The following is a 21,682-nucleotide window of genomic DNA, read 5'->3' on the forward strand; positions in this document are numbered from 1 at the left end:
TGATCGTTATGATTTCTTTCCAACTGCTAACTTTGGGTTTTGTTTGTTCTTCTTTGTCTAGTTCCTTTAGGTGTAAGGTTAGATTGTTTATTTGAGATTTTTCTTGTTTCTTGAGGTAGACTTGTATTGCTATAAACTTCCCTCTTGGAACTGCTTTTGCTGCATCCCATAGGTTTTGGATCATCATGTTTTCATTGTCATTTGTCTCTAGGTATTTTTTGATTTCCTCTTTGTTTTCTTCAGTGATCTCTTGGTTATTTAGTAACGTATAGTTTAGTCTCCATGTGTTTGTGTTTTTTACGTTTTTTCCCCTGTAATTGATTTGTAATCTCATAGCACTGAGGTCAGAAAAGGTGCTTGATATGATTTGTTTCCTTAAATTTACTGAGGCTTGATTTGTGACCCAAGATGTGATCTATCCTGGAGAATGTTTTGTGCACACTTGAGATGAAAGTGTAATCTGCTGTTTTTGGATGGAACGTCCTATAAATATCAATTAAATCTCTCTGGTCTATTGTATCATTTAAAGCTTGTGTTTCCTTATTAATTTTTTGTTTGGATGATCTGTCCATTGGTGTAAGTGAGGTGTTAAAGTCCCCCACTATTATTGTGTTACTGTCGATTTCCTCTTTTATAGCTGTTAGCAGTTGCCTTATGTATTGAGGTGCTCCTATGTTGGGTGCATATATATTTATAATTGTTAAATCTTCTTCTTGGATTGATCCCTTGATCATTGTATAGTGTCCTTCCTTGTCTCTTGTAACATTCTTTATTTTAAAGTCTATTTTATCTGATATGAGTATTGCTACTTCAGCTTTCTTTTATTTCCATTTCCATGGAGTATCTTTTTCCATCCCCTCACTTTCAGTCTGTGTGTGTCCTTAGGTCTGAAGTGGGTCTCTTGTAGACAGCATATATATGGGTCTTGTTTTTGTATCCATTCAACGAGACTGTGTCTTTTGGTTGGAGCGTTTAATCCATTCACGTTTAAGGTAGTTATTGATATGTATGTTCCTATTACGATTTTCTTAATTGTTTTGGGTTTGTTTTTGTAGGTCCTTTTGTTCTCTTGTGTTTCCCACTTAGAGAAGTTCTTTTAGCATGTGTTGTAGAGCTGGTTTGGTGGTGCTGAATCCTCTTAGCTTTTTCTTGTCTGTAAAGCTTTTGATTTCTCCATCAAATCTAAATGAGATCCTTGCCAGGTAGATTAATCTCGGTAGTAGGTTCTTCCCTTTCATCACTTTAAGTATATCATGTGACTCCCTTCTGGCTTGTAGAGTTTCTGCTGAGACATCAGCTGTTAACGTTATTGGAGTTCCCTTGTATGTTATTTGTCGTTTTTCCCTTGCTGCTTTCAATAATTTTTCTTTGTCTTTAATTTTTGCCAATTTGATTACTATGTGTCTCGGTGTGTTTCTCCTTGGGTTTATCCTGTATGGGACTCTCTGCACTTCCTGGACTTGGGTGGCTATTTCCTTTCCCATGTTAGGGAAGTTTTCGACTGTAATCTCTTCAAATGTTTTCTCGGGTCCTTTCTCTCTCTCTTCTTCTGGGACCCCTATAATGCAAATGTTCTGTTTAATGTTGTCCCAGAGGTCTCTTAGGCTGTCTTCATTTCTTTTCATGCTTTTTTCTTTATTCTGTTCTGCAGCAGTGAATTCCACCATTCTGTTTTCCAGGTCACTTATCCGTTCTTCTGCCTCAGTTATTCTGCTATTGATTCCTTCTAGTGTAGTTTTCATTTCAGTTATTGTATTGTTCATCTCTGTTTGTTTGTTCTTTAATTCTTCTAGGTCTTTGTTTAACATTTCTTACATCTTCTCGATCTTTGCCTCCATTCTTTTTCCAAGGTCCTGGATCATCTTCACTATCATTATTCTGAATTCTTTTTCTGGAAGGTTGCCTATCTCCACTTCATTTAGTTGTTTTTCTGGAGTTTTATCTTGTTCCTTCATCTGGTACATAGCCGTCTGCCTTTTCATCTTGTCTATCTTTCTGTGAATGGTTTTTGTTCCACAGGCTGCAGGACTGTAGTTCCTCTTGCTTCTCCCTATAGTCTTATCACACAGAGATAACCATGAACAGAATCTTTTTCCCCTGATGCCCCAGAAATACAGAAAATTTAATGCCAATACAGTCTTCAGTAGTTTGATAAGAATTCTGCATTCATTTATACCGACTTAGAAGAGAAACTTTAAACATCAAGGATCCTAATGTGTTCAGAAATTTTGGCATGTAAATACACATTTGAGGTAAGCTAAACTAGGTTCACAAATGATAGAGTTAAGACTCAGCCACTTTCTAGAACATAGATGACAGAAATGCAGTCAAGAAGTCTGAAATATTATGTTTATACAGAAGAGGTTGTGATAACAACATTATAGGGGCAACTATTTCATTCATTTCTAAAGTCGAATACAGAACGCCCTTTACGTATTGCCTTTGTTGTAGTCATGCTCACAGGTGAACACCATATGCAGACGAGGCTGGCCAAGTACAGAGTGTCTGTACAGTTTCTCCCTGGGTGATCTTATCCCTACTGTGACCTTAAATCCCATCCAGATGCTCATAGACACTTTTTTTTTTTTTGTATAAAATTTACTTTGTTTTTTTTTTAACATCTTTATTGGCATATAATTGCTTTACAATGGTGTGTTAGTTTCTGCTTTATAACAAAGTGAATCAGTTATACATATACATATGTCCCCATATCTCTTCCCTCTTGCATCTCCCTCGCTCCCACCCTCCCTATCCCACCCATCTAGGTGATCACAAAGCACCGAGCTGATCTCCCTGTGCTATGCGGCTGCTTCCCACTAGCTAGCTGTTTTACGTTTAGTAGTGTATATATGTCCATGCCACTCTCTTACTTTGTCCCAGCTTACCCTTCCCCCTCCCCGTATCCTCAAGTCCATGTAGGTCTGCATCTGTATTCCCGTCTTGCCCCTAGGTTCTTCATGACCATTTTTTTTTTTTTTTTTTTAGATTCCATATATATGTGTTAGCATACGGTGTTTGTTTTTCTAACTTACTTCACTCTGTATGACAGTCTCTAGGTCCATCCACCTCACTACAATACTTCAGTTTCATTCCTTTTTATGGCTGAGTAATATTCCATTGTATATATGTGCCACATCTTCTTTATTCATTCATCTGTTGATGGACACTTAGGTTGCTTCCATGTCCTGGCTATTGTAAGTAGAGCTGCAGTGAACATTTTGGTACATGACTCTTTTTGAATTATGGTTTTTCTCAGGGTATATGCCCAGTAGTGTGATTGCTGGGTCGTATGGTAGTTCTATTTTTAGTTTTTTAAGGAATGTCCATACTCTTCTCCATAGTGGCTGTATCAGTTTACATTCCCACCAACAGTGCAAGAGGGTTCCCTTTCTCTACACCCTCTCCAGCATTTATTGTTTGTAGTATTTTTGATGATGGCCATTCTGACTGGTGTGCAGATGCTCATAGACTCTTAAGTTTACATTGTTAGCTCACACCATTCCTCTGGGCCCTGGACTTATAGATTCAACTTCCTACTTTATATCTTTGTTGGAAATTGCACAGGCATTTAAACAAGTCAACATATTTAAACAGATTTTGATTCTTTCCCCCCCACCACTGAAGCTTATCTTTCTGAGAATCTTTTCTGCCAGTAGCAAGCATCACTCAGGTGCTCCAGCCTGAAACTGGAGAGCGTCTTTTATTCTTTCTTCTTCTCTATCCTCTACCTTCAGTCCATCAGCAGCTCCTGTCAGATGTGCTCCATGTATGTCTCCAATGTGTCCTGTGTTCACCATCCCTGCAGTCACTACTTGGGGCTGGCTAGTTACTGTGTTCCAGGAACTGCACTACTCTGCTTCTGCTCTTGAGCCCAGCAGCTAGGGTGATTCATCATAATGCACATCAGACAGGTTCCTTGATTTAAATCCATGAATAACTTTTCATTTAGGATAAAATCCACATTCCTTACCCTAGCCTAAAAGGTTTTGCATTAACTGGCCCCATCTGCCTTTCTTCCTCTCCCCCATTTCTCATTGTTCTTTCTCTCACTTTGGCCACACTGGTCTTTTATCAAGAGCTGAACTCACCCAGAATTTCTAGCTTGGAGACTTTGTACACGCTTTGCATTTTTTTCTGCCTGGGACACTTCCCTCTCACTCCACCCTGAATATCCTGTATGTGTTTGCTTTTTATCCATCTGGTCTCAGTTTATCTTACATTGCAATACTTCCTTAGTGGGGCTTTTGCCCAACCACCCAATCCAAAATAGTTCTTTCATTACCCTGAACCTGTTATTCTCCATCGCAGCATCCTGTTCATTTTTTTCATGGCATTCATCACAATCTGTTAATTATATATTTGTCTACTTGTGCATTTTTCTCCTAAGAGACTGTGATGAAGGATAAAATCATCCTTGTTTTATTTATATATGAAGTGAAGTAATGAATGGATAACTGAGTAAAAAGGGACAATTGTAAATTTTGGAAGCAATAAATTTATGAACATTCCTATCCAACTTTTAAATCAGTGTAGATTTTTTGGATGATCTTCAAGTTTTCAGAGTGTATTATAGTATTCTGTCACTAGGGGGCAGTTACACCTCTCTGATCAAATTTACCTAGTTTATTATCTCAGACTTTGTTTTCTTCTTAAATATTACGTATTTCCTTCATGTGTCTGTTTGGAGGGAAATTATTCAAATTGGGTGACCGTGATAATGATCATATAAATCTCTATTTATTTGTATCATGTTTATTGACTCCTTATTAACATAATGTATTTCCAGCTCTGGTGGATCAAGGTTTACTCTAGAAAATTAGGTTTTATATTTTTATATAGTTTCATATTTTTAATGTATAATATTTCCACATAGCTATCCCCTGGAGTTTTGTTTGGGAAAGGGGTTAGGCAGTCTATCTTGTCAGCATCATTACAGATCTCCAACTTATCTTAGTATGGTTACACACAACATGAAACGATCTTTTCCTGGTGGAAAACTCTCAAATTACATGAAAGGAGCAATAGTCTGCAGATAGCTAATTTTCTCTGGGAATTAGTTTTATGGCAGGAATTTCTAAGTTTTTGTGCAAAAGCTTAGTATCAGTCTTGTTTTAAAAAAGAACACCTCAGTTCAGAGTTTTATTCATCATCAACCTTGAAATTAGCCAGTAACCATGCCTTATTTATTCTTAATGTAATTTTTAAATTATGCAAATTTGAAATTGTACAGGTTAACAATATTAAAGTTCTCACTCTAGTAAAATCAGAAGTACTGTGAAAACCAAAACTTTTGTCAAGAATCCCATAATTTCAAGCTGGCAGGCTGTGCGAATTATAAATTTTACATTTGCTTCCATGCCGTTTACAATTGTAAACAAATACCTGTCAGCCTTTGTCAGTATCATGTGAACCGTGCTGTTTCCAGACATCTGATGTCTGTGTGATTTTTGTTGACTGTAGTGCTGATATTTTAAACTGTGGTTATAATTTAATGTCATTTTAAAGCCTATGACAGTTTCAGCCAAGCATTCATTAAGTGTTAATGCCGAAAAATGCATCCAAAAGCGAGTTATTTCGGGACAGAAGTTAAATGTGACAGAATGCAATGAAGAAAGCCAAAAACCTATCATGATTTGTATTACTGTTAATTCAGGAGACAGAACTCTGAATCATTAGCCAGAATGCCAACAATATTAAAGCGGCACTAAACTGTACATACCTTTAAGTTCATGACAGTTGTTGTGTAACCAAGCAAGGATGATGGATAAAATGCTGGCATCAGGGACTAATACGGCTGTAATGTGTCCCTAAGTCAGTTCAGATTATCGTCTGTTGTAAGCCATGGAGTATTTTTGATTATTTGAAAAGTGGACATAGTAATGTAAAAAGTTTCACTTCAAATGTTTGTTCTGAGTATATTTTGCAACAAAAATATGAGGATTATAGACTTACAAACTATAAGAACCCACTCCCTACTTTACATTTTGTTTCATTGAGAATATAATTCGAATTATGAGACTTCAGCAATTTCAAAATCTTTGAGAATGTATTATTCATAAAATGTGTTCACTTTATGTTTAATATATGTGTATGTATCTATATTTACATATGTATATACACACGCATATATACACATTTACCCTATTAATTTACTCTTATATAACCAACCACTTATAAAGACACTAAAAGCTGACAGCTGTCAGTGCTGCTTTGGGGCTGTATATAAGCATAAGTCACATAACTTTTGTGCTTTCAATCCCCAACTATCCACATGTATTATTATATCAGTGTACCCATACTTTGATCAGCTATCAGTTTTAGATTGAAGGTTCTATAGTTGTTGCTTTTGTATCCCTTTTCCTTTGATAGATTGCCTCCCACTGTGTGTTTTGTAGAGTTGTTCCCTGTGTATGTGATAAGCATAAAAAACAACAAACACTTCCCATTTTAGGGATAGGTTTTTTTTACCAAATCCATTTTCAGGTCAACTAGTTGGCATTTGGAATTTGTTTTCCCATGGAAATACTGTTATACACGGTGGCTGAATTTTTTGGGCCAACCCATAGAACCTGTTTCTTCACAACTAACTTAATCACCATTTATAGCCTGGTTTCTATGAGAAAATGCATTGCAACTTCTAACTTTTAATACCAGATCAAGAACTCCTTAACTCCTTGGGCCCACCTACTGCACACACACAATGCACACACCCCACATACACTATGGGGACTCCACTTTGCAGTCTGGCATTGGGAATATATATACTGCTGATTTTCAATGCAGATAATTTCATGTTGGATAGGAGCCTGGGAATTCTGTGATGCTGAAAAGCAGTTAGAAGATGAGGCCCACCAGGAACGTCATCCACTTTGTTCTTGCCTATAGCCTTTGGGTTGTGGCTCTAGTGCAGTTGGGAGCAGCAGGGACGTTCAATAAGGATGTGAACTCTGTTCAAATGGGATATAGAATTGGTGGCAGCTCCCGTGTTTTAACTGAAAACAAGTGGGCAGTGCCAGATCAGCTGTGGTGCAAAATCAGATGCTGATAAAGGATATCTATGAAAAGCCTACAGTTAACGTCATGCTTAATGCTGAAGGATGAAATGCCTTTCTCCTAAGATTAGGAACAAGGCAAGGATATCTATTCTCACCACCCTACTAACATCATGCTGGAACTCTTTGTGTAATGAAGCAAAAAAAGAAAAAAGAGGACTTCCCTGGTGGCACAGTGGTTAAGTATCCGCCTGCCAATGCAGGGGACATGGGTTCGATCCCTGGTCCAGGAAGATCCCACATGCTGTGGAGCAACTAAGCCCGTGCGCCACAACTACTGAGCCTGCGCTCTAGAGCCCACGAGCCACAACTAGTGAGCCTGTGCGCCGCAACTGCTGAAGCCCGTGTGCCCTAGAGCCTGCGTGCCGCAACTACTGAGCCCACCACAACTGCTGAAGCCCGTGTGCTCTAGGGCCCGTGTGCCACAGCTACTGAGCCCGTGTGCTACAACTACTGAAGCCCGCACACCTAGAGCCCGTGCTCCACAACAAGAGAAGCCACCGCAATGAGAAGCCTGCGTGCCGCAACGAAGAGTAGCCCCTGCTCATCGCAACTAGAGAAAGCCTGTGCGCAGCAACGAAAACCCAGTGCAGCCAAAAATAAATAAAATTTAAATAAATAAGTAAAATAAAATAAAAATAAAATAATGAAAAAAGAAAAAAATTAAAAGGCATACAGATTGAAAAGAAATAAAACTTTTGTTTTTAGATGATTATTTACATAGAAAATCACAAAGAATCTATAAAAAAAATCTTGGAACTAAGTGAGTTTAACAAGGTCCTAGGATACAAGGTCAACACACAAAAATCAGTTGTATTTCTGTGTACCAGCAATGAACAGTTGGAAACCAAAAAAATTTTTTAAAAGAACATTTACAAAAAAAAGAACATTTACAATAGCTCCTCAAAATGAAATTTTTAGGTTTAAATCTAATAAAATATGTATAGCATCAGTATCCTGTGAGTTATAAAACTCTGATGAAAGAGAGCAAAGACCTAAGTAGTGGAGAGACATACTGTGTTCATGGATTGGAAGACAACATAGTAAAGATGTCAGTTTTTATTGATATATAGATTTAATACATTTCCCATTAAAATCTCAGCAGGATTTTTTCTAGATACAGACAAGATGATTCTAAACTTTTTACGGAAAAACAAATGAACTAGAATAGCCAAACAATTTTAGAAGAGAAAGATAAAGCTGGAAGACATATGTATAGTACAGATCTTAAAACTTGATGCTACAGTAATCAAGACAGTGTAATATTAGCAAAAACATAGACATGCAGATGAGTGAAATAGAATTAAGAGTTCAGTGGTAGACCCATTAAAAATATATCTAGTTGAGTTTTTTTTTTTGGAAGAGCTTTACTGAGATATAATTCACATACCATACAGTTTACTCATTGAAAGTATACGTTGTTTTTTTAGTATATTCAGAGAGTTGTGCAACCATCACCACGGTTTTGTTTTATTTATTTTCTAGCTTTATTGAGATATAATTGGCAATTAACATTGTGTAAGTTTAAGATGTACAACGTGATGGTTTGTTACACATCTCAGTTGCAAAATGATTACCACAATAGGGTTAACCTCACATCATTCCTTTTTTGTGTGTGTGTGGTTAAAACATTTAAGATTACTCTCAGCAAATTTCAAGTGTATAATACAGTATTATATCTGTAGTCACCATGTTTTACAGTAGATCCTCAGACCCTATTCATCTTATAGTGGAAAGTTTACACTCTTTGACCACCCTCCCCATTTCCTTTAGCCCCCACCACTACTCTCTGTTTCTACGAGTTTGACTTTTTTAGATTCCACATATAAGTGAGGTCATACACTGTTTGTCTATCTCTGTCTTACTTATTTCACTTAGCATAATCCCCTCAAAGTCTATTTATGTTTCACAAATGGCAGGATTTTCTATTTTATTGCTGAATAGCCTTCCATTGTGTGTGTATCTATACACACACACACACACACACACACCCCACATCTTATTCATTCATCCATGGACATACACTTGGGTTGTCTCCATATCTTGGCTATTGTGAATAATGCTGCAGTGAACATGGGAGTGCAGATATTTCTTTGACATAGTTATTTCATTTCCTTTAAATGTATGCCTAGAAATCGGATTGCTTAGATCACATGGTAGTTCTATTTTTAATTTTTTGAGGAACCTCCATACTGTATTACATTGTGGCTATACTCTTCAGATCTTCTGCCCATTTTTAAATTGGGATGTTTGTTTTTTTTGATGTTGACTTGTATGAGCTGTTTATATATTTTGGAGATTAACTCCTTATTAGTCGTATCATTTGCAGATATTTTCTCCCATTCAGTAGATTGTCTTTTTATTTTGTCAGTGGTTTTCTTTGCTATGTGCAAAAGCTTTTAAGTTTAAGTAGGTCCCATTTGTTTATTTTTGCTTTTATTTCCTTTGCTTTATGAGACAGATTTAAAAAGTATTGCTGTGGTGTCTAAGAGTGTTCTGTTTTCTTCTGGGAGTTTTATGGTTTCAGGTCTTACAGTTAGGTCTTTAATCCATTTTGAGTTTATTTTTGTATATGGTGTTAGAGAATGTTCTAATTTCATTCTTTTACATGTAGTATCCAGTTTTCCCAGCACCATTTACTGAAGAGACTGTCTTTTCTCCGTTGTATATTCTTGTCTTCTTTGTCATAGATTAATTGACCATAGGTGTGTGGGTTTGTTTCTGGGCTCTCTATTCTGTTCCATTAATCTATGTGTCTGTTTTTATGCCAGTACCATACTGTTTTGGTTACTGTAGCTTTGTAGTATAGTCTGAGTCAAGGAGATTGATACTTCCAGTTCTGTTCTTCTTTCTCAAGTTATTTTGGCTCTTTGGGATCTTTTGTGTTTCCATACAAATTAAAAAAAATTTTGTTCTAGTTTTGTGAAAAATGCCCCTGGTAGTTTGATAGGGATTGCATTGAATCTGTAGATTGCCTTGGGTAGTATGGTCATTTTAACAATATTAATTCTTCGAACCCATGAACACAGTGTATGTTTATATCTGTTTGTGTTGTCTTTAATTTCTTTGATCAGTGTCTTATAGTTTTCTGAGTACAGGTCTTTTACTTCCTTAGGTACATTTACCCCTAGGTATTTTATTCTTTTTGATGCGATTGTAAATGGAATTGTTTTCCTTAATTTGTCTTTGTGGTTCGTTGTTACTATATAGAAATGCAGGCTGTGACTCCAAAGGCACAGCAACACAGGGGAGTTTCTTTTGGATGATGAACCTATTTTGTATCCTGGTTATGATAGTGGGTACACAAACTTATACATGTGTTAAGATTCATAGACCTGTATGCCAAAAAGGCAAAAGTCAGATGCTTATTAATTGGGGAGCTCCCTCTAATTTCAAGACCAGGAAACAAATAAATTGGCAGAAATACCCATCATGAAATCATGAGATGAAAAAAAAAAACGGAGTAACTTTTTCTTAAAGTTTTCTTCTCACAGTTTTAGGCTCACTGTTAAAATCTTTTTTCCTCCTAATACCTTTTCAGAGACATGTCTTCACTGTTCTCTAAAAGTTTTTTCTTTTTTATAGAACATATTTTTTATAGAACATATAGTTTAAATCTAAAAAAAAAAACCCTCCAAAAAACTGCTCAGATTGTCTTATTATTTTGGAGTTTTTCAGGATTGACTATTTCTCCTTATAAGTACTATCCACAGGGTTTGTAAATCTTTGCTCCAGATTTTTTTCTGTAGTGATACTTGTACCACTATATGACCATATGTGTCTCTGGTTCAGTGGTAGCCATCTTATGCATGCTGAGTTGATTTCATTCTGAGTTTTAAAGTTTCTATTATATTTGAGTTTCTTCCTAGTACAAAGAATAAGAAAAGCATACCTGTTGACAACTTGTGCTAGAAAAAGTTTGAAAGGAACTGTAAAATAAGGAGGAATCCTGAGCATGGTGCGTTTATCTGAAGAATAAATATGGGACTAGAATGTATAATAGGAACTTGAGTGTAGGAACCAAAAGTTAATCTTCTGTATATATTCAACATTTGTCAAATTCTTACTAGAATACTCTCTTCAGCTCTGAACTTGGCAACTTAAGCAAGATGTGGAAATAGTTGGCAAGGTTCCTGAGAGGAGCAATGAAAATTGTTAGAGAATGAAAATAAAGCCTTTAAGAGAAGGTTAAAAGAATTGAGGTTTCCTAGGGAAGAAAGTGAAGAGCTGGAACACGGATGGTAACTCTTCATTTTGACTGACCAGATGGCAAAAAAAAGGAATGTCCTAAATTTTCTGGAGGGATTTATTAACATGTGAACTTTACTCTGCATTCCGAGATGATTGAGACCATATTGTATGCACTCTCTTCTTCCCTGGGCTTTTCTGATGTCACACTTTTCTGGTTCTCTCTCTACCATTTGACACATTTGTATTTTGACTCCTTTTCTTGGAGGGGGCGGGTCTCTCCTTGACTCTCTCAGTTTCTTATCCTTCTTTTCTTCTTTTTCCCCCTCCTCCTTGGTGAAACCTCCTGACTTTTGCTTCTGTCTTGTTCATGTCAAATCCATCCTTTACACACAGGCACCAGCAAGATCTATCCAGAATAAACATACCATGTCACTTTCCTACTCAGAATCCTTTAGAAGCTTCCCGTAACTTCAACAGCAACCACTGTCCTCCAGGGTCTGGATCCAGGAGAGGGGCAGTGAAGTGACAGGTGCTCATAACCCCTGGCCAGAAACATCTCTGTGTCAACCCACCCACTACGAGCATGCTAGTTTACCCACCGTGCCAGGAAGCAGGGAGTGCGCTTATAGGACAGCTCAAGCTCCTTTAGGAGAACATGAGAGACCTCCGTGCTTGGTCCCCTGTCTGCCTCTGTAGCCCCTAGCGCCGCATCCCGCCCTGGACTGTGAGTTTTGTTTTTGTTGCATCTTCTGTTACACATGGCTTGCAGTTCTCAGGATTTGTCTTTTTTTTAATAATAAAACTATGAAGGAAAGTTATAAGCTTTTTAAATTAGGAGAGTTGCTTGGTATACTTTATAAGGAGGTTTTACATACTTTTTAAGACAAAAAATGCTGGATTTCCTGAATTTTGTCCCATAGTATCTTCAGAGCGATTTGCCATTTTAGTTTTGAGTTTGTCTTGATTGGGTATTGATGAGATAAAAACAGAAAACAAAGTTAGTATATATTTATTGAATACTAGGGAACAAATCCATTAAGAACTGTAATTCTTCTTTGTGGAGTCATAAAATGTTAGAGAGAACAGGCCCTTAGATATCATCTGCTTCAGTCTCTCATGGTACAGATGAAAGAAAACCGAGGCCCTTGAGAGGCTTGCCCAGGACACAGCAGACAGTATGGCAGATGCATCTAGAGCCCAGATGGCCTCAGGGTTGTACTACACCAGTTCTCCTTTTACTGCAGGGGTTTCCTCCCTCCCTCCCTCCCTCCCTCTCTCTCCCTCCCTCCCTCCCTCTCTCTCCCTCCCTCCCTCCCTCTCTCTCCCTCCCTCCCTCCCTCTCTCTCCCTCCCTCCCTCCCTCTCTCTCCCTCCCTCCCTCCCTCTTTTCCTCTCTCCTTCCCTCTCTTTCTTTCTTCCTACCTACCTACCTATCTGTATTTTTTTAAGCAGAGGAAGCTTACTTCTTTTTTTTTTTTTAATTTTTTTTTAAATTAATTAATTAATTAATTTTTTATTTTATGGCTGTGTTGGGTCTTCGTCTCTATGCGAGGGCTTTCTCTAGTTGCGGCAAGCGGGGGCCACTCTTCATCACGGTGCGCGGGCCTCTCAATACCGCGGCCTCTCCCTGTTGCGGAGCACAGGCTCCAGATGCGCAGGCTCAGCAATTGTGGCTCACGGGCCCAGTTGCTCCGCGGCATGTGGGATCTTCCCAGACCAGGGCTCGAACCCGTGTCCCCTGCATTGGCAGGCAGATTCTCAACCACTGCGCCACCAGGGAAGCCCCAAGCTTACTTCTTTTTAAGTAAAATATATCCATTTACCTTTTTCTGTGAAATGCCTCAAATTTATACAAAAATAGAAAAGGAAAGTACTTGTTCAAATAACCAGTTGGTGTGGGTATATATTTGTGTATTACATAAATGTACTGAATATATGTATATATAATGTTTATATGTTTAATATTCACATAAAGTGGATTAGATTATTGAGTGGCAGGAATTCATAGTTGATTCATTTAACTTCTTGGGTTTAATTCTTACTCTTACGTTTAAAAAAGTTGAATGACTCTTAAGTTTTCTTATAACTTCCAAATCATAATAATTACCAGCGCTTGAATAGTTCTTATTTTCTACCAGTCAGTTGTGGTTGCAAGTACCTATGTTAAGTACACACTCATATGTAATTCTTGCAACTATTATGTGAGGTTGGTACAGTTACTATTGAGGAAATTAAGGCAGGAGGGTGTAGTGGCCCAAGGTGATGCCATTAGTAAAAAGTGGAGCTGAGATGGAAGCCAGGGAATCTGGCTCCACAGTCCATGCTTATGACCCCTGTACATCACTATATGGTGTCTCTGTGCTTTATCTTGTTACTGCTTTGAATGAGATTTAATAAAAATGAATGTTTAAGGAAGCCTCTTTCTTCTTTCTTGACGTTTTAAAAAATAAAATATGAGTAACAAATGTTTAACTTATAAAAGAACAACTCTTGTTAAAATGATAAATTTGTTCCGAGGAAAATTAAGAAGTTCACTAATTATTGATAGTAGTTCTATTAATATTTTATATAGTGTTTATTGACCAAAAGAATCTAAATCAAACTGAAGTTACTCCTAGGACTCTATAATCTTTACAGTTGTATAGTGGCTTTAAAAATTATTATTCAAAAACAAACCAGAATAACTTTTTTAGGTAGAATTTAATGAGAACATGATTCTGGATGATTCTGTTTTGTCAGATCCTCTTCTGGATGTATTTTAAGAAAAGCCCAACCAGACTGAGGGAAGGGATTTAGAACTATGTCATTACGTAAGAAAAATTTGGAGGGCCTGGGTACGCTCAACCTGGAGAAGAAAGAACATTCTCAAATATATGAACAGCTATTGTTTAGAAGGATTCACTAACTAAACTCATAGAAACAGAGAATAGAAAAGTGGTTGCCAGGGGCTTGGGGGAGGTCGGGAAATAGGGAGGTGAATAGGTAAAAGGGTATAAAATTTCAGCTCTGAGATGATTAAGGACTGAGGATCTAATGTAAATCATGGTGACTGCAGTGATAGCACTGTATTGCTGAGAGAGCAGAACTTACATGTTCTCACTAAAAATAAATAAGTAAATATATGAGGTTACAGATGTGTTAACTAAATGAGAGGAGTCCTTTCACAGTATATACGTATATCAAATCATCACGATGTATGCTTTAAATATCTTACAATTTTATTTGTCCGTTATACCTCGGTAGAGCCAGAGAGAAAAAAAGGATTTGACTTCATGGGATAGAATTGGAGCAGTAGGTGGAAGGTTACAGAGTGACAGACTTTTAGCTCAGTAGAAACCGAGTGTGAAATTGGCTGGCTTAAGCAGTGAGGATTTCTTTGTCAGGAAGTTTTCAAGCAAAAGCTGGGTAACCCCTGGGAAAAGGATGTTGCAGAGCAGATTCATAGTTTAGTTGGACTGGATGACTTTTCAGTTCCCTTTTAACAGTCCCTGGCATATTAATATGCACTCAATAAATAACTGTTAAATTAGTGACTTTTAAAAACATGGAACGGGAGAAATATTCTTCTCTCTTTATTTTAAACCAGTGTGACTCTCTTTTTTTAATGTACAAAGAACTCTTTTTAAATTAATTAATTAATTTTCGGCTGTGTTGGGTCTTAGTTGCTGCGTGTGGGCTTTCTCTAGTTGCGTCAAGCGGGGGCTACTCTTCATTGCGGTGGGCGGGCTTCTCATCGCAGTGGCTTCTCTCGTTGCAGAGCACGGGCTCTAGGTGCGTGGGCTTCAGTAGTTGTGGCACATGGGCTCAGTAGTTGTGGCTTGCGGGCTCTAGAGCTCAGGCTTAGTAGTTGTGGCACACAGACTTAGTTGCTCCACAGCATGTGGGATCTTCCCGGACCAGGGGTCGAACCCATGTCCCCTGCATTGGCAGGTGGATTCTTAACCACTGTGCCACCAGGGAAGTCCCAAACCAATGTGACTCTTAAAGTGACTTATTTGATTCTGTCCTGATTATAAGGAGAGATTGAGAGAGAAAAATATTTAACTTTAGATGTTGGTTTGGTTACTTTCTGGTTCCTCTTATATACTGTGCGGCTTTATAAATTGTGTTGCGTTCTCCAGGAAAAGGTAAGTAACTTGCATAGCTGTTATATAAATCATTACTATATAAGTTTAAAATGCATACATTTTTGTATGTATGCATATCTGAGTTTATTATTAACTTGTAAGCTCTTTGGTATTAGGATTTGTATTTTTATGTTTCCCCTCACAGCATCTAGTTCATACCTTTTAAAAATAATATTTGAAAGTGATTTCAAATTGTGTGTGTGTGCGTGTGTGTGTGTGTTGGGTATGGGGGGGTTGTCCCTAATTCTCATCGTCATTCAGAAATAAAGTCCTATCATTGATGTATGCTAATGCTGATTTTTAAATTTAGAAATTATTTAATTAATTCAAGTCAATTTTGAATTGTGTTGAATGTAGAGGGGAGCATAGTCAATGTTTGTTGCTTTTGTAGGTGCATGTGAGGGAACCCTGGCTTGCTCCACCTGTCACCTCATCTTTGAACAGCATGTATTTGAGAAATTAGAAGCAATCAGTGATGAGGAGAATGACATGCTTGATCTGGCATATGGACTAACAGATAGGTAAGATTTTTGGACCACTTCCGTTGTAATAATAATCTAGGAGGATAAAAGTTTTATTAGTTCATGTCTGTCTCTGACCAGAGACATGTAATATGCATGCATGTAATAGGGTTCTCCCAGTGTAGATAGATAATAGTCACAGATTTTGAATATCAAATATGTGACATTTCTGTTATGTATTCTACAGTTTAACCCTTATGAAACTTTTAACAAAAGTAAAAAAAAAGATTAATTGGAAGTATTAGAAGCATAAGTTCTAGATCCTAATAAATCTTTTTTCATCTATTTTTATTCCAGGAATTAATATTTATCACAATTTAATGAGTTGGGATTAAATTTAATGCTTTTTATGGTATTCTTGAAGGACAGATTTGATAATTGAAAGAAATTATAATGGAAAATTTTACCTACTTGAGAGAATACAATTTTTAAAAAAACTTAATATATAATAGTAATTATGTTAAAATGAATACTTCTATTTCTAACTGTACATTAAAGTAAATTAATCAGAGCTTATTCTTGTTATTAATAAGTAGAATTACTCTTTTTTTTTTTTTTTAAATGGCAAAGCAAGGAGGACGTCAAGAAGGACAACAGAGGAGGTCAACTGGACTCAGTGAATGGTTTTTTTGTTTGTTTGGGTTTTTTTTATAAATTTATTTATTTATTTTTGGCTGTGTTGGGTCTTCGTTTCTGTGCGAGGGCTTTCTCCAGTTGTGGAGAGCGGGGGCCACTCTTCATCGCAGTGCGCTGGCCTCTCACTATCGCGGCCTCTCTTTTTGCGGAGCACAGGCTCCAGACGCGCAGGCTCAGTAGTTGTGGCTCACGGGCCCAGTTGCTCCGTGGCATGTGGGATCTTCCCAGACCAGGGCTCGAACCCGTGTCCCCTGCATTGGCAGGCGGATTCTCAACCACTGCACCACCAGGGAAGCCCAGTAGAATTAATCTTAAAAGTGGTAAGGTTTATAGTAGCAAGAGATATCAAGTGATACCTTATTTTTTTTTTTAATTATCTAGTCTTTTGGTTTGAGTTAGGGAAGATAGGTAGTTAATTTACTGTTTCAAGGGACAAGATAAGAGTTTATTTAATTAAGGTTGGCTTTGGTGTTTAACTGTAATTTGGTGGCCCTAATGAAAAATAGTTAAAAAAAATAAGAAATAATAGTAATAATAATAGCTTTATTTCATGTGTATCGTGTAACCACAATTTTATTAGATCCTTAAGATAAACCCTCTTATCTAATAATCCTCAAAAAGTTTTTAGGTCATTGGTATTTATTGTGGCTGCCATCTGCCTGTCTCCCCTCACATCTTCAGGTGCCACGTTCTCTATCAACACCTCCTTTTTTTTTTCTAAAGGATAACACACAGAATACACTCAATGTTGTGTTAATTTGGTTCTGAAAATTGTTTCTTTCAATGTGAGGGGTAAATCATAGCTAACTGCTTGCCCTTTTATTCAGATGAAATTTGTAGGCACATGTAACAGATAATATTCTGAATGAAAAGAAAAAAAAAATGAGAGGAATTGGAGAGCTGCATTTAGGAGAGGTACATGAGTGTGAGAAGATACAAGAGACCTGTTGTAAATGTAAACTAGCCAAGAACTTTGATAATAAAATTCAGAAGTTTTAGAACAAGATAATGGAAAGCAGGAAATAGCTTTTATGGCATTTTATAGCTGATATTCTTAAGTACACAGAATTTTTGTAGAAATGCTTTGTGGAGAAAGAGTGTAATGCTTTTCACAGGTAGGATTTAGAAAACACTGACATATTTGGAGTGAAAATAATTTTGCTCAAAGATAGTAACTGCATGTAAACTTCTATTTCTAGGGTACCATATACATCCAAACAAAGAAACAAGGAAACTCAGTCTTTAGTTCTTAGGTTTATTTTATTTATTTATTTATTTACTTACTTACTTACTTACTTACTTATTTGGCTGCACCAGGTCTTAGTTGAGGCACGTGGGATCTTCATTGCCACGTGCGGGATCTTCATTGCAACATGGGGGATCTTTAGTTGTGGCTTGCAAATTCTTAGCTGTGGCATCCATGTGGGATCTAGTTCCCTGACCAGGGATCAAACCCGGGCCCTCTGCATTGGGAGCGTGGAGTCTTAACCACTTGACCACCAGGGCAGTCCCATAGGTTTATTTTTAAAATTAAGTGCTATGTAAGTGTCTATAATTTTTAAGATAAAACAGCATCATTTTAATGTTTATTTTAGGGTGTACTTAACCTTGACTAATGATGGATTGTTGATACACGGGCTCATATGGCACTTATTGTACTGGTTACATGTCTCCTTTTCCCCATTGGAGCAGGGGCCATGTCTTATTTCATCATTGTGTCTCCAGTGCCTGATTCACCAAAGGCGTCACCAACTGTTTTTGGAATTAATGGTTGGTAGAGAGATTCAGGAATTATCTGTGAATCTATTTTTGATAGTTGTCATTGCTCCCTGCTACCAGTTTCCATGGATAATCTACACAGAGGCCTCAGTTTCCATATTTGTAAAATGAGGATAATAATAGTACCTACCTCATAGGGTTGTTGTGTCGTGTCAACTAATAAATGTACGTGAAGCTCCTTGAACAGTGTCTGGTGAAGAAAGCATTCATTAAATGGTTTTTGTTGGCATTCTGACTATAATAATATTAATTCAAATGCCAGAAACTTAATATAATGCCTACAAACTTAACAAAGATTATTTCTAACCTTCAGAGTTAGGCAGTATTATCACCATTTTATAAAACAAAGCTTAGTTCTTGTAGATTTGCTCAAGGCCACACAGAGAATGACAGAGCCCTGGTTTGGATCAGTTACATTGGACCCCAAAACCCTTGGTTTTTTACTATTTGACGCTTCTTCTCTGCATTGAAAACCAAACTTTAGAAGTAAAGTTAACGTTAACACCTAGTATATTTCCACTGTCAGGTGTATATGGAGAAAATGTCTTCAAGGTTTGCACAAGTGTGAGATTTTGTAGGATTAATAGTGAAGTCAAGGAAGACTTGCTGTCCGTCTCCTTCTGTAGAGGTGTAAGACACTTTCTACACTGGTAGACCCTAGAGCCGGAGACCTTCCAGGAGGAAGTAGGGGAGTGAGAACAGCCACAGTGCCACTGCCTTATCTTCTAGGGCTATAGAACCAGCAAGGGCTTTCGGTGCCACCCCTCCCTGTGTTCCCCCACACAGTTCTTGTTCTTCTGTTACTACACTTACTTTATTCTGCCCTGTATCACTGGTAGCTCTTTCTGTCCTGTGCCCCTTACTAAAAGTTCCTTGAAGGCTAGCATTACCCTACTCATCTTTGTACGAACACCAAGAGTAACCAACAGTCTCTCTAGGGCTCACCACAGTCCTAATGAATTTGTCTAAATTGGCTTGCCTTATTTTTTCTCTTGCAGACAGAGCTTAATGCATAATTGAGTATTGTCAGGGCTGTTTCTATTCAACAAATAGGAATTATTGGTAAAAGGGGATTTTTTTCTATCAGCAATCAATATTTCCCATGGCAGTAGTACTTACTCCTTACTCAGAAACCTCCCAGTGGTCCCTCATTGCTCACCAGTAAGAACCTGAACCCCTTCACTGGTGTTCAGAGCTGTGCATGGCTTGGCCACCTTTCTAGCCCATCACTCCCCTGTCCTCGTCTGGCCTGCACAGCAGCCAGGCCAAAAACCCATACTGCCTCAAACATGCCTTGAATCCCTATTAGCTTTGCCTCAAATGCCTTTCTCCTTTATCTTTTTTAAAATATTAAGTTCTAGCCAGCCTTCAAAGCCCATTAGAAACACCATCTCCCCCGTCAGAAGTCAGTGCTTTCTCCTCAGCCCTTTCAGCTTTCTCTCTCTGTGGCATTTGTCACAGTCTCACGTGTTAATTATCTGCAAATGTGTCTCAGCTCTTCTATTTGATTGAAAGTTCACGCCTTAGTACTGATATTAGCAACTAATCCTCATGGCAGTCCTGTGAGGAACCCACTTATTATCCATCTTTAGGATGAGGTTGGGAAACTAATATTTGGCAGGGTTAAGAAAGTTGCTTGTGAACACGTCATGTTCAGTGTTGGATTCTGGACCACTGGTCTGTTTGGCTCTAACCCCTGCATCCCTGGCACCCAGCATGTAAGAGGTGTTCAGTAAGGATCAAAGTGAGTTGCTGTTCTTTTGCAAACCCACTGACATTTAGTTCTGTGCCTTTTGATGCTCAGCAGGTGCTTGACGAATATGTTGACAAAACCAAGACCTACATACCACATTCCATCAAACTGAAGACAATTTGATTATAAGACTAATATAGTATTTATTTTTATGTGCCATTAAGAAAGAAAAAGCTTTGCTGATTAAAATATGGTGTAAAATGATCTTATCACTTAGCATTTTATGCATATTGAAAGAGCTATTTATACTTAGATTTAGAGCTATTTAGACAGATTCGTACATCACTGTACAAATATGAAAATATGAATAAAATTGGTCATAATACTGAAAAAAAAAAAGAAAATGGAATTACAGTTATTCTTTCAAGGACAAATATTTACTTTCCTAATATCAATTTATGCTGGGTCTCTGTATTGTTAATTTTTGTTTTGTAATCTTTTTGGACTTATTTTGAATGGTAATAAAATTCAACACATAGTATTAACATAGTTCCCATAACTCAATTGAAGAGACACCTCTGATGTGACTGCCACCTCACAGTGTAGCTGTGATTGTAAGATGCCATTGATTTTAAGATGCCTTTGGTTTCAGAGATGTTAAAATTGTGGGAAAAATATGCATCTGATAATTGATGACTTACATCTATGTGTTTATTCCAAATTTCTTGTTTTAAAGGCTTTAAAAAGTGTAGCTTTCTTTTATAGACTGTATGGTTTTAATTATCTGGGAATTGATTAGTCATTCTCTTGGCATTGCTAAAACCTCAGTTCTCTTCTCCACTGTTGTGCCTTCTCATCATTTCATTGCTTGTCAGTCCTGTCACCAAAAAGCAGTAGTTCCAGTGAAACAATTAGTAGAAAGATTAAAATGAAGCTTTGGCGTATCACACTTTTTGTTTTTCATATTTACATTCTGTTTTCCTCTAGTTGAAAGGGTTGGATGTATCTTTTTCTACTTAATGGAAATTTAAAAGGTAAATAAATCCCTATGCTTTGGGTAAGAAAAGGTCCTGGTAACTGCATTGCCTTGTGAATAATATATACTTAATACTAAATCATACCTCCCCCCTTTTTTACACAGATCGCGGTTGGGCTGCCAAATCTGTTTGACAAAGGCTATGGACAATATGACTGTTCGAGTACCTGATGCTGTGTCTGATGCCAGAGAGTCCATTGATATGGGCATGAACTCCTCTAAGCTAGAATAAATAGGAATATTTTCACAACATTTTACCTATTTTTATAATTATTATTTCTTAATGTAATTAAATGAGAACATGGATGAATGCATTTATTGTTATGACTAGATTTATTACTTTAATTCACCTTGTGTAACTGCTGAATTTTTTAGTTCTGAAAGAATCATCTTTATTTTGATTAAATTATAAAAACAAATCAAATATTAGAAAGTAGTTAATATGAAAAAACCTTATATATTTTATCTGTGTTTGATTAGCAGCGTTAGCAAAATGTTTTCACATAAATCTTATGCCTACTTACCTATAAAATAGGTTAAAAAAAGGTATCATTATCTCTGTTAGATGTGGTGGAGGCAGAGATGTAAAATGGCTTGTCTAGGGCCATACAACAAATTAGAAGTTCAGTACTAGAACTGTATCTTGTT

The 21,682-nt window shown here is 37.2% G+C and overlaps 1 protein-coding gene across 4 annotated transcripts in view; it reads left to right on the forward strand.

Moving 5' to 3' along the window:
- FDX1 (ferredoxin 1) overlaps positions 1-21,348 on the forward strand; it is a 35,284-nt gene extending 13,936 nt beyond the window's left edge. Inside the window, exons 3-6 of one of the 4 annotated variants that reach the window (XM_068555873.1) lie at positions 15,761-15,890; positions 16,461-16,506; positions 20,986-21,032; positions 21,140-21,286. In XM_068555873.1, coding sequence (XP_068411974.1) covers positions 15,761-15,890; positions 16,461-16,506; positions 20,986-21,018 — 209 coding nt within the window. In that variant the 3' untranslated portion in view covers positions 21,019-21,032; positions 21,140-21,286. Of the gene's footprint in view, positions 1-15,760; positions 15,891-16,460; positions 20,324-20,985; positions 21,033-21,139 lie in introns of those variants that run through there. The other 3 variants (XM_068555874.1, XM_068555871.1, XM_068555872.1) reach the window with 3 other exon arrangements.
- The last annotated feature ends 334 nt before the right edge of the window (positions 21,349-21,682 follow it).

The sequence above is a fragment of the Eschrichtius robustus genome, chromosome 11 (genome assembly GCF_028021215.1).
Source record: "Eschrichtius robustus isolate mEscRob2 chromosome 11, mEscRob2.pri, whole genome shotgun sequence".
NCBI lineage: Eukaryota > Metazoa > Chordata > Mammalia > Artiodactyla > Eschrichtiidae > Eschrichtius > Eschrichtius robustus.